The sequence below is a fragment of the Sorex fumeus genome, unplaced genomic scaffold, assembly GCF_029834395.1.
Source record: "Sorex fumeus unplaced genomic scaffold, SorFum_2.1 ptg000002l, whole genome shotgun sequence".
Classification (NCBI taxonomy): Eukaryota; Metazoa; Chordata; class Mammalia; order Eulipotyphla; family Soricidae; genus Sorex; species Sorex fumeus.
Window position 1 is genome coordinate 5,862,111 of NW_026606059.1, and position 13,256 is coordinate 5,875,366.

Here is a 13,256-nt window from a genome sequence, read left to right on the forward strand (position 1 = left end):
TCCCAGCTGTGATAGCACCAGGTGCAGGTCCGAGTGGCCAAAGGACTCAGAACCCGATTGGATCCAGTAGTGTCGGAATAAACCCTCAGATTTGCTCACCCCGAAACTGCCCAGTCTTCCCTTGTAGCTCTTGGAGTCTCAGGAAGCACAGCGTGCTGAGCAGAAGGAGGCTGTGTCCACCCCCAGCACAGTTTCCCTCAGAGGGTGCATCCCACTGAAGGAACGTTGCCCTGTTCGTGCCTGACACTGCAGCTTGGCTCGTGCCTCAGTGGAACAGGCGTGCACTTAGCATTCGTAGGGTTTTCCCGCATCCTGTCAGGATCCTCACAGCACCCCTGGGATTAGCAGGTCAGGTTGTCAGCCTGGTTTTGTTGTGTGGCCTGGTCAAGGCGTGTGATCTGCCTCCTCGCTTGGCTCCCGGGGGCCAGGCTTGGCCTTGCCAGCTCTGCTGCGAGACCAGCAAAGGACCAGGTGGCTCTGACCAATGTGTCCGGCGGAGATGGAAGCCAAGGCAAAGGGACTGAAGCACAAAGACCAGGGCTCGCGGCATAGTTCAGCAGGGAGGGCCCTTGCCTTGCACGTCACCCACCCAGGTTCGATCCCCGGCATCTCATAGCGTCCCCTGAGCACCACCAGGAGTGATTCCTGAGTGTGGCCCCAAAACAGCAGCAAAAAGAAGCATAAAGACTCCTTGCTAGGTCACTTCCACTCCTGATTGAGAAGGGAAGCAGTGGTAGGCTTGACCTCCCGGGTACGGACACTTGGGCTGAGTTCGTCCTGCATCTCTTGTACGGGAGTGGGTGTCCTGTGTTCGGGCAGGTCGCCTTCCCGCAGACTTAGGAACAGCATCAGTGTCATCCGTCCATCCTCTGACTCCGTTCTGGGGCTCCATTTTTAACTCATTGCTTGTGTGGGGTCTTGCGTCCACGCCCAGCGCTGCTCAGGACTTACTCCCGGCTCTGCACTCAGTTTCACTCCTGGCAGAGTCACACGATGCTGTGGGGTGCCGTGGGAGGGAACAGCCCCGTCAAAGCAAGTGCCCTACGTGCCAGTCCCCGAGTATCATTGTCTCCACCTGCAGTGCTACCGCCCCATAGTCTGTAGTAGGACAGCCTGGCCCCGCCCAGCCCTCACCTCCCAGCTGCAGTTGCCTGTCTTGGGCTTTGCCTCCATGGGGGCCATCAGCTCCTTTCTTGGTTCCCCACACTCTGCGTTGAGTGACATCATCTGGCCTGCAGCTTTCTTCTGTTTTTCCCTGACTCAATTCACTTTGCCTGGCTTCCTTCCCACCCTCCACCTGGTCCCCGGCACAGCCAGCTGCAGGAGCCCACCCTTTGTCTTCGCCGAGTAGTATTCCATCCCGCCAGCGGCCCCCGTGTCTCCATCCACCGGGTCCTTGGGTGCTTCCAGATCTGGACCGATGAAGAGGCTGTTGTGGGCATCGTGGGTGTGCGTGGGTGCTGTCACACCCGTATCCTTGTCTTCTGGAGGTTGACACCCCAGGGTAGAGCTGCAGAGTCCCAGGAAAGCTCAGTGCGTTTGGAGCCGTCTCCGAGCATTTGGACTCCCATCGGCCGTGAAGGAGAGTCTCTTCTTCACCACCTCCCACCAGCACTAATTGTTTCCAGGCTTTTCGCTGTAGACCATTCTCAGTGGTGTGAGGTGAAATCTCACTGTTGTGTTTTGCTGTGTTTGAGTTTTTTTGCATATCCCTGGTAATCAGTGACGATAAACATTTTTTGGCCTGTGCCTGTTTTTCGTCTTCGTGTCATCTTGGAGGAAGTGGGCACCGGTTGATCTCTCTCATGTCCCGTTTTTTGGTTTGTTTCTCATGCTCCTCCTCCGCCCTTTAACTGAGCTTTTGACAGTACAGATATTTTCTTCCATTTAGTAAGGTGCCCTTCCATTTTAGCCCAAGTTCCTTTTGCCCCGTGCAAACTTTTGAATGCGCTGGATTTCTGTTTGTTTATTTTGGTTTTGTTATCTTTGCCAGTGGAGTTAAACCATTGAAGACACATCTGGGGCCCATATCCTGGAGAATTCTGCCTATGTTTTGTTTAATGTGTTTTACGGGTTCTGGTCTAATCTCCAGGTCTTTAATCTCCTTTGAATTAACTTTCATGGATGATGCCAAGATATAGATCTAGTTTTATTTCTTTGCATGTGGCTGTCCGGTGTTCCCAGCCGCGTGTGTTGGACTCCTGGGCCCGACTTGCTGCGTCCCGCGCTTTGTCAGAGATCAGCTGTCTGCAAATCGGATGGTTGAGCTCTGGGCTCTCCAGTCGGCTCTGTTGATCCCTCTCCGCTCCTGCATGACACATTTCAGAGCTTTTATCTTTTATTGTGCATAGAGGCATTACGGCTTCCTGGAGGACTGAAGTCGTCATTTGCTCATCGCCAAGCGGCACTCCACTCTTCCCGCCAGCGTTTCAAAGTCCCTGCACCCTTTTTTCACAGTCTCTTGACCTGGCCCCAGAACGGCACATTTTTTGAAGGTCTTTGCACTCAAGGGTATTGGTCTGAAATTTCCCGTTTCACTGTTGTCACTGTCAGCGTCAGATGTCAAGGTGCTGATGTGCTCATCTCATAGAAACTGATTGGGAAAATCCTAGTTCCTTCTATTTTCTGGAATATTTTCAGAAAATTTTCTAGTGTTGTCGGATTTTCAAAATATTTTCTTTTTCTTTTTAATTTTCTTGAATCACCATGAGATAGTTACAAGCTTTCATATTTGGGTTACAATCACACAATGATCAAACACCCATCCCTCCACCAGTGCACATTCCCCACCACCAATATCCCCGATATACCCCTCTTTTCCCACCCTCCCCCTGCCTCCATGGCAGACAATATTCCCCATACTCACTCTCTACTTTTGGGTATCATGGTTTGCAATACAGACACTTTGTTTTTGCAGTAGTGGGTGTGCACGCTGCTCCCGCGGTCCCTGGCTGTGCCAAGGATGGGACTGGGCTGGGTACAGGCACACGCCTTGTTGGCTGCACCATCTCTTTGGCCTTTCTTACTTTTTTCTTTTTAGATTAACCTCTAGTTTGTCTGACGTAAGGGTCTTTGGGCCTAGTATTTGCTTACGGGACCGTTTCCTAACCTTTTCTTGGAGCTCGTGATGATGATGGCAGTTCAAACGAGTCTTCTGCGCAGCAGCCGGTCGGTTCAGTTTCCTCACCTGTCCGGCCACTCCGTGACTCTGGGTTGTTGGGTTCAGGCCATTGAGGTTAAGCCAGCTTGTGTGGTGTGCTTTCAGAATCTTTGTGTAGTTGGTCTCTGCTAGGAGGCGTTCAGTGCATCTGGCAGCATGTGAGCACTGGATTGGTGATGTGCTTCTTGGGCTGTGACGTGTGTGTTGCGTACTGCGTCTTTGAGTTTTAATGGTGACATACCTGGATGAAATATTTTTGTTCCGAGGTTTCCAACTCAGTGTTGGATAGGGTTTCTTGAGAAGCTGGGCTGTGATTTCGTGGAGGCTCCCTTGTTGTAGATGTTTGGGGTTGGCCGTCTTTCTGTCTCTGACCCTTGCCGTGTTAACTGCATCGTGTCTTCTTGGTTCTTGCTTGGGTCTGTTCTGATCACATCTCTGCGTTTCCTGCCTCGGGGACACTGTAGAGCTTCAATTGAGGAAGTTTGGGGCTGTAATTTTCTGCGTTAACACTTCTACCCAGTCTCTTCTAGGCCCCAATTTCTAGTGCTCTTATTCTTCTTTATTCTTGCTTTTCTTTTGTTCTCGGCTGCTAGAATGCCGGGTTGTTCCTCCGCTTCTTTCATTCTGCTTTGTCCTCTGGTGTGTACTTTTGGCTCGATGCTCTTCTGATCATTGATTTTTTTTTTTTATTTAATTTGTGACTTTTTTTTTCCACTCGATTTTTTTATGTATTTATTTTGATTTCTAATAGAAGTTTTCTCATGTTTTCTGTTACTGGAGCTTTCCTCTATTGTTTTCTTTCCCCTTTTTTGCAGGGGTGGGGGGGCAGACACACACGCAGTGATGCTCAGGGCTTACTTCACGCAGGGATTACTTCCGGCAGGGCTCAGGGGACCATATTGGGTGCGGGAGCTTGAACCCAGATTGGCCGTGTATCAAATGCCTTCCAGCCTGAGTGTCCTCATTCTACCCAATACTTCAACTGCTCCCAGTTAGGGAGCTAGGGAGAGAGACAGAGGAGTTCCTCAGTGAGGGCAGCCTTTGGGGGATCAGATGTGTAGGAATCAGGCTGACCTTTTTTTCCAGCCGGGGTGGAAAAGGCCATTTAATAGATTCTGCCACCCGTGGGGCTGTAGTGGTCATAGTGCAGGCAGGGCGCTTGCCTTTCATGCAGCCAACCTGGGTTTGAACCCGGCACCCCAGAAGGTCCCCCAGAGCACCCGCCCAAAGGAATTCCTGAGTGCAGAGCCAGGAGTAGCCCCTGAGCATCCCTGGGTGTGACCCAGAAACCAAGGGTATGGGGGGGATAGATTCTGGAACCCAGAACCAAAACTGTTGGGTGCTCAGTAAGTGATTCTAGAGTACCATAGCTTGTGAGCTGTCTAGAGTAAACTCAAAATCTCCTACTTCTTGTTAGGAGCACGCCTAAGGGAGGTGGCCATTTAGATGGGGACGTGAAGCAGCAGTCCTCCTTCCCAGGGTGCCTTGACCCTACACTGTCAGCAGCTCTTGTGAGATAATACCCATCCCTTTTATTGTCCGGGGGAGGTGGCTTTGGGGTCCCACCCAGCACTGCTCAGGGCTTACCTCTAGCGCTCTGCTCAGGGCTCACTCCTGGCAGTGCTCGGGGGACCCTCCTGGGTGCTGGGGAGAGAGCCCAGCAGGCACCTTCTGTCCCGTCCACTATCTCCAGTGCAGAACTCTTTTAAATTTTTTTTTAACCCCAGGAGTCGGGGGGAGGGGAGGTCGAGATGGTAAGTGCCAGCCTTCTTGGTTTCCTTAGAAACCAAAATGTCTTCCCTCGATGATGAAACACAGCAGGAGACACCTTGATCACTCTCAACACCTAAGAGATTCTGAGAACTCGGGCAGCTCTGGGCCACACACTGGATGGAAACCAAATACGGGTCCCAAAGATACACGTGCACTTCCTATGCTTAGTCTTGGTTTGGGGCCACCGCCCAGCAGGGCGCAGGGACCGCTCTCTTCACTTAAAACAGTGCCACAGACAGACCAAGACCGGAGACAGGAGAATTAACTCAGTGGGCGTGGGGCATGCTGACCCCTGGCTCCCTGTGGTCCCAGCACTGGGTAAGGGAGGGGGGAACCCCCAGGCACTACACTTGGGCCGAAAACAAGCAGCAAACGGACCGAGTCAGAATACTCCTGCGGCCAACCACCCCACTCTGGCTGACGGGACACTTGCTTCCCGGCGTGACTCAGCCTCCTGCCTCGTTAGCGGACAGCGGTGCTGACCCCTGCTTCTGCTGCTGCTACTAACACACCCCGCTCCGAGCTGAGTCCTTATCTCTTCCTTTTGGAAGAAGAGCCATCCCCTGTGGCCGGCTTTGAGCATGTTGCCATGGTTACCGAGTGAGTGGGGCACTGCTCTTCCCCCCCCCACCCCCTTCCCAGAGTGAACCTTGCAGTGACCTCCTGTACTTCCCTATTTCTGTAACTGTGACTTTTTTTCCTAAGAGGAAGTTTAATTACTGTGAAATGTCTCTCCTCCGTGACACACTGTACTCTTGGTCTCCGCCAGGGCTGGTCGAGAGAATGTGGGATCCTGAGACCAGATGCCCTGATTTGTTGTTTGTTTGTTTTTAATAGAATCACTGTGAGATAGTTACAGGCTTTCATGTCTGGGTTACAATCACACAATGATCAAACACCCATCCTTCCACCAGTGCACATTCCCCACCACTAATATCCCTGGTATACCCCCCCCTTCCCACCCTCCCCCTGCCTCCATGGCAGACAAGATTCCCCATAATCTCTCTCTCCTTTTGGGCATCATGGTTTGCAGTACAGACACTGAGAGGTTATCATGTTTGGTCCTTTATCCACTTTCTGCACACATCTCCCACCTGGACCGATTCCTCCAGCCATCTTTTTCTTAGTGATCCCTTCTCTATTCCAGCTGCCTTCTCCCCTTTGCTCATGAGGCAGGCTTTCAGCCATGGAGCAATCTACCTGTCCCATGTATCTACTATCCTTAGGTGTCAGCCTCATGTTGTGTTGTTTTATACTCCACAAACGAGTGCAGTCCTACTATGTCTGTCCCTCTCTTTCTGACTCATTTCACTTAGCATGATACCCTCCATGTCTATCCATTTAGAAGTAAAGTTCATGACTTCATCTCTCCTGACAGCTGCATAGTATTCCATTGTGTAGATGTACCAGAGTTTCTTTAACCAGTCATCTATTCTAGCAGATACCCTGATTTTTAAACCGACAAGGCCGACAGCCCCCTCTGCACAGTACGCAAGCAGGGTTGTGCCAGGGGCGATCAAGAGGTGGGGCAGAGAGGAGCCTCTTGCTGTCACTGTCGCAGCCCCTGTCCCCACTGCTCTGCTGGCCCTTTACCCACCAGAGTGTCCCTGCCTGAGCCCCGCCCTGCCCACATCCTCCTTCCTGCTCCTCGAAGAGGCTGAGCCCTGGGAAGTGACCGGGGGTGGAGCTGCTCCTTGACGGGCCTGAGAAGTGGGGTGGAAAATTACTGACTCCCGACCAAGCTTTCCTCTGGAGAGGTCCCGCGCGTATTGGGTGGCTTCCGAGCGGAGGCAGGGCAGAACTGCTGTCCGCTGTCACCTGCGCCTTCCGGGCTCCCTTACTCACAAAACGGCACCAGGACCTGTTGGAGAGGGAGAGAAAATGCGGGCTACGGAATTTTCATGGGCCGCTCGTCCTGTCCGTTCTCTCTCTGCCTTGCTTGTCCCTCTCTGGCTTTGGTTTTTCCTTCTCCCCCTTTATATCTTTTAAGTATGATTAAAAAAAAAAAAAACTCTCCAGCTTTGGGGCTGGAGTAATAGCACAGCGGGTAGGGCTTTTGCCTTGCACGTGGCCAACCCGGGTTCAATCCCCAGCATCCCATAAGGTCGCCTCAGCAACCGCTAGGACTAATTCCTGAGTGCAGAGCCAGGAGGAACCCATGTGCATCAACAAGTGTGACCCAAAAAGCCCCCCCAAAAAAAAAAATTTCCGAAGAGGTTTCTCCATCACTACTGTCCTAGGCAGCTGCACCATGAGTGCTCCTGAATGAGGGGAGATGTAGAAGCTGAGGTGCAGAACGAAGTTTCTAGAAAAGGGATTTTGTCTTTGTAGCTTAATGAATAAGCCTGCTTTATGGGTGGGATCGGGGGCAGTGGTCAGGGCTTACTCCTAGTTCCGTGCTCAGGAATTCATCCTGGTGGTGCTCCGGAGACCGTACAGGATGCCAGGGATCAAACCCAAGTCGTTCAGTTGCAGAACAAGCACGGTACCCACCGTCCTCTCTCTCCAGCCCGGAACCTGACCGTTTTATGATGGTATTCTCGGGCCTGGAGGGATAGTACAATGGGGAGGGCATTTGCCTCGCTCGGCTGACCCAATGCTGGTCCAACCCAGCATCCCATATGGTCACCCCGAAAACCTCCAAGAGTAATTCCTGAGTGCAGAGCTGGGAGTAACTCCTTGGCACTGCCGGCGTGGCCCCAAAACCAAAAACAATAATAGCAACTAAATAAGCAAGTCCCTCTCTCTTAACTCTGCGTTCTCTGTTTCCTTCACCGATTTAAGTCCAGGACCCAGCAGCACGGGACCCACCCGTAGTATCCAGTGGCTGAAGTGGCGAGTGTTTCTGCCATAACAGTCAGCGCTGTTACGTCCCTGGAAAGTAAACAGGGAATCTCAGGTGCCTCGTTCTTTGAAGGACCTAAGCGAAAAGCCAGACTCATACTGTGGGATACAATCACAATCACAAATCATCCTGTTAATCGTCGATTGCCTCGAGCAGGCCCCAGTAACATCTCTTTCATCCTAGCCCTGAGATTATATTCAAGGCTCTTTAGGAGAATGAGACCCATCGTTGTTACTGGTATTTGGCATATTGGGTACGCCACGGGGAGTTTGCCAGACTCTGTGGGGTACACACAAAGGAAATGGCTCCTTGCGAAAATCAGGTGTGATTTCTTTCTGTTCTTCCTTTAATCAGGTGGCCTCCTTAGCGGGACTCGGAGGGCAAGTGGAAATTGAACAGAACTTCCTGAATAATAAACTGAAGACAATCACCGCCTATTTCGGGGACCTCATCCGAAGATCAGCCCCTGAAACCTAGCTGTGAAGTGGAACCGGGACAGCGAGATTCGAGTGTTTTCACCTGCTGAATTTCTTGGAATTTCCTTAGTCACTTGGAATTTCTTCAGTCACTCTCGTTCCATACAGAGTCTGAAATCGCCACACGAAATGGCAACAGGAGAGTTCGAAATGTCCAGGAGATTCCGAATGTCACTGAAGTGCTCTACGCTGCTCAGGATCATTACCTCTGTCCATAAGCGTAAATTCTGGCATGAAAGAGGCTCCTCTCCCCCCCGACCCCCATCTCCTGCCCAGCCGCGCCAGTGCTTTGGATCCTGTTTGCTGTAATAGCCTTGGCTGGAGGTGGGTGCTAAGTTGTCTTATACCAAGACCAGCTGGGTCAGCCTGATTCTCCACCATCTAACCCCTACTGAAATAATGGTCCATATTTTAGTCACGGTCCCCCCCGTTGTTCATCGATTTGCTCAAGGAGGCCCAGTAACGGCTCCATCGTGAGACTTGTTACTGTGTTTGGCATATTGACTACATCACGGGGAGCTTGCCAGGCTTTGCTGTGTGAGCAAGATATTTCCTCGGTAGCCCATATTTTAGAAACCTAAAATATGTCAGTTAGTGCTGAGCTGGAACTTGGCCACCCCTCTCCCTTCTCCTTTGCCCAACGGCCCAGGGGTCACTCCTGGCCACACGAGTGCCAGGGGTTGGACCTTGGGCGGCTGTGTGCCAGGCGGCCGCCTACCCCATGCTCTATGGCTCCGGCACCTGCATTTTCACTTGTGTCTCTGGAGCTTGTTTCTTGTCAGTGGCTGCATGCGAGCATGTCCCCCTCACCCCTGAACGGCCAGCCCCGGGCACACCACCCTTCATCCCACTTCCTTAGGATGGAGCCGCCTTTCAGAGTTTTTGTCCTCCTGTTTTGTTGTGTGCGTCTCGGCTACTGGTGCATGCGTCCCTCTCCCGATCTGGGCCTCCTCCAGCATTTTAACATTTGTTAATCTTGTGAGCAAAACAGAATCCTAGTTTTTTTTTTTTATGTATTTCCCTAATTACGAATGAAATTCGAGCATATGAGCAAGCAGCTCGCTCCTTTTAAAATCATTCTTTTAAAAAGTTACCCCTGATCACGACTCTTTGGATTATCATTTTCTTAATAATACGTGTGGACATTTGTAAATTGAAGAGCCCTTGGGCCCAGAGTGATAGGACAGTGAGCAGGGCACTTGCCTTGCCCGTGGCTGACCCTGGTTCCATCCCCAGAATCCCATAAACTCCAGGAGGAGCGATTCCTGAGCTCAGAGCCAGGGGTAAGCCCTGAGCATCTCCAGGTGTGACCCACCCCTCCCTCAAAAAAAAAAAAGAGCCCTTAGTGTTAATGGGTATTACAACTATATCCAATGTGTAATTCATCTTTAGAATTACTTTGTGATTTTTAAATTTAAACGTATGTCAAGTTTTAAATTTTCGCATAGTTAGACCTAGTAGATTTTTTTTTCCTTGCTGCTGGATTACATCCTTTCGAAAGGTCTTATGTCCGTTTGTAGTTTGTCAGTACATATATTGTTTTATAAAGTTGGTGTTTTTTAATTTTCAGTGTAAAAAGTAATATGTATATTTTGTAATTTAGGCATTTATAATCTTTCTAATAAAAAGTCAGCTAAAGATAAAAACTTTTGCTTAATCACTCATCGGAATGGTTCATTCACACATTTTCGCAAGCAGTAAATAATAGGGACCAAAGGAGTCTCTACCTTTGAGTTTGGGGCATTTCTCTTTTAATAGCATGAGCTATTAAATAGTGAATTTAGGGGCCAGAGCGATAGTACAAAGGGTTTGATCCCCAGCACACGTATGGTCCCCGAGGCTGCCTGGAGTGATCTCTGAATGCAGAGCCAGGAATAAGCCCTGGGCAACAGCTGGGTGTGGCCCAAAGCCAAAATAAATAATTTAATGTTAAATAACAGACTGCCAGTGGAGCCCCCCGGGAGGCCAAACGGAACAGGAAAGAGCTGTTGCAAAACGGAGAAGCAGTGCCTGCTCCAGGCTCTCATTAAAGTCTCCAAGGCTGGGGCTGGAGTGATAGCACAGCAGGTAGGGCGTTTGCCTTGCACGCAGCCAACATGGCCGACCCTGGTTCGATTCCCAGCATCCCATATAGTCCCCCGAGCACCGCCAGGAGCCAGGAGTAATTCCTGAGTGCATGAGCCAGACAGAAGTAACCCCTGAGCATCGCAGGGTGCGACGCAAAAAAAAATAAAATCTGCAAGGATGGACACTGGAGGGGTGTCTCATCGCCTCACTGCACTAAGATCGAGCTCATCAGCAAGGATTATGTTGTTCAAATGAATTGTTGTTATCTGTCAGCGTGCTCCATTTTTATACTTCACGTTGCTTTATATATGAGCGTGTAGATAGACGCACGCTTACTGGCAGGCATTGGTCGCCCCACAGCGTGTTACTTCGCCACTTGCAGTGGGAGGTGGTGACGTTAAAACAAACTCCACAATTACTTTTCAGGTTTTTTTTACTTAGCCTTTGGACTGGAGCGATAGCACAGCAGGTAGGGCGTTTGCCTTGCAAGCGGCCAACCTGGGTTCGATTCCTTTATCCCTCTCGTAGAGCCCAGCAAGCTACCCGTGACGTATTCGATATGCCAAACACAGTAACAAGTCTCACAATGGAGACGTTACTGGGCCCGCTCGAGCAAATCGATGAACAACGGGAGGACAGTGCTACAATGCTACTTAGCCTTTAGTTCATATACTTAATTTCCTGGAGGTCTTGAACCAGCCACCACCATGCTGAGACCACTCTCCGCATGCATGAAGGTACCAGCAGAGGAACAAAGGCATGCGGGTCCCGGAGCTGAGATCTCCAAGCCTGCTCAGATCAGGGCTGAGCATCCTCCACCCAGATCCTCCATCTTCCAGTAGGCAGGGGTCACACTCACCAACTGGCCCCCTGGCACCGTGTAATCCCATCAATGGCCAAGACTTAGAGGCTATAAAACCCAGCTCCCGGACATCTTATTATCTCATTCCTACTTTGGACAAACTGGCAGGCTACCGAATGTAACTTGTCCACACGGCAGAGTCTGGCAAATTCCCCGTGGCGTACCCAATATGCCAAATACCAGTAACAATGATGGGTCTCGTTCTCCTAAAGAGCCTTGAATATAGCACTTTCTTAAAAGTCTCAGGGCTAGGACGAAGGAGACGTTACTGGGGCCTGCTTGAGGCAATCGACGAATAACAGGATGGTCGTGATCGTGATCGTGACTCATTTTCCTGTTACATTTTCTTACCAGCATATTGTTCATAATACAATCAGTTTGTCTTCCTGAATACCCAGAACCTCACCTAAGTGTAATAGGAAGCCTAAGACTGAAATATTCCCGCCCACTAATTGCATACATCTAACTGATTCCTTGGGGTTTGCAGCCACACCCAGCCGCTCAGCCTTCTTCCTGGTTCTGTGGATCACTTCTGACAGGGCTCAGGGGACCTCATGCAGTGCCAGGGATTGAACCAGGCCAGCTGTGCGCAGGGCCTGAGCCCCTCTACTGACTCTTTGGCCATATAGAACTGATTTATAGACTCGTTTATAAATTGTTATGATCAGAAGAATTTTAGAAATGTTCTAGTCTGTTTTATGACCTCAGTTCAAATAAATTCTTCGTGAGAACTCAGACATCGAAGCTATTTGTATAAAATAGAAGGAAGGAAGAAAGCCCATGTTTTGGTCCAACTTTTTATTTTTTTTTTCCTGTAAAGTTCAACTTGTATGAAATTTAAATGCATAAGTACATACTTTTAAATTTTGAATCTAAATGAACTCAAGGAATGAGCACGCCCCCATTCCAGTCTCCCGTATTTCCTTATTCTTGGCAAAGTCAACCACAGTTGAGGAAGTTCTTTTACATCATTTTCCTTTACAGTAAAAGTTCGTGGGCTGGGAGGAATTGGAGCACATGAAAGTGGGCAAATGACCAACATAAAGGAGAGGGAGGGGGAGGAGAGAGAGAGAGAGAGAGAGAGAGAGAGAGAGAGAGAGAGAGAGAGAAGAAGAAGAAGAAGAAGAAAAGTGCTTGCCATAGAGGCCGGTGGAGGGATGGATGTTGGAACATTGTATGACTGGAAACCATAATGAAAGCTTTGCAAATATCTCACAGTGATTCAATGGAAAAGGAAAGAAAAGAGACAGGAAGAAGGGAGGAAAGGAGGGAGGAAGGGAGGGAGGGAGGGAGGGAGGGAGGGATAAAAGTTATTAAAAACTATATAGCCAGAGAAAATATAAATAAAAAGAAAGCAGCCTACCAAAAGGGAGAAAATATTTGACTTTATACATATAATCTGGTAAGAGATTAATACCTAAGGTCTATAAAAAATAATAAAAACAACAAAAATAATTAAAAAGTCACAGATGATTTGAATAAACATTTTCCTAAAAAGAACATACTGATGGTTCACAGGCATTTGAAAAAATTCTTAACACTGATAATCAGGGAAATACAAATGAATGCGATCCAGTTAAAAACCGTTATTAATCAAATTTTATATCATCACCCAAAACAGTTAAATTGGGACTAGGGAGACAGGACAGAGATTAAAGCACTTGCTTTGCATGGGCCCACTTGCATCTGATGCTGCATCACGTCTGGTTCCCTGAGCACCAACCATCAGGAGTGACCCCTGAGCACAGAGTCAGGAGTCAGCCCTGAGTCTGCCGGGTGTGACCCCAAATCCAAATCAAGAAATAGTTAAGTGGGCTGGAGCAATAGCACAGTGGGTAGGGCATTTGCCCTGCACATGTCCAACCCGGGTTCAATTCCCAGCATCCCATATGGTCCCCTGAGCACCACCAGGAGTAACTCCTGAGTGCAGAGCCAGGAGTAATCACTGAGCCAGGAGTAACTCCTGAGCATAGCAGGGTGTGACCCAAAAATTAAAATTAAAAAAAAAGAAGAAAGGTAGCAATATTTTTACAATATTTTACAATATTTTGCACCATTTGTTAAAACAACACA

At 49.4% G+C, this 13,256-nt stretch overlaps 1 protein-coding gene across 1 annotated transcript in view; it reads left to right on the plus strand.

The window, feature by feature from the left end:
* Positions 1-8,255, plus strand: part of TGS1 (trimethylguanosine synthase 1) — a 39,482-nt gene extending 31,227 nt beyond the window's left edge. Inside the window, exon 13 of the mRNA XM_056112495.1 lies at positions 8,133-8,255. Coding sequence (XP_055968470.1) covers positions 8,133-8,255 — 123 coding nt within the window. The remainder of the gene's footprint in view (positions 1-8,132) is intronic.
* The last annotated feature ends 5,001 nt before the right edge of the window (positions 8,256-13,256 follow it).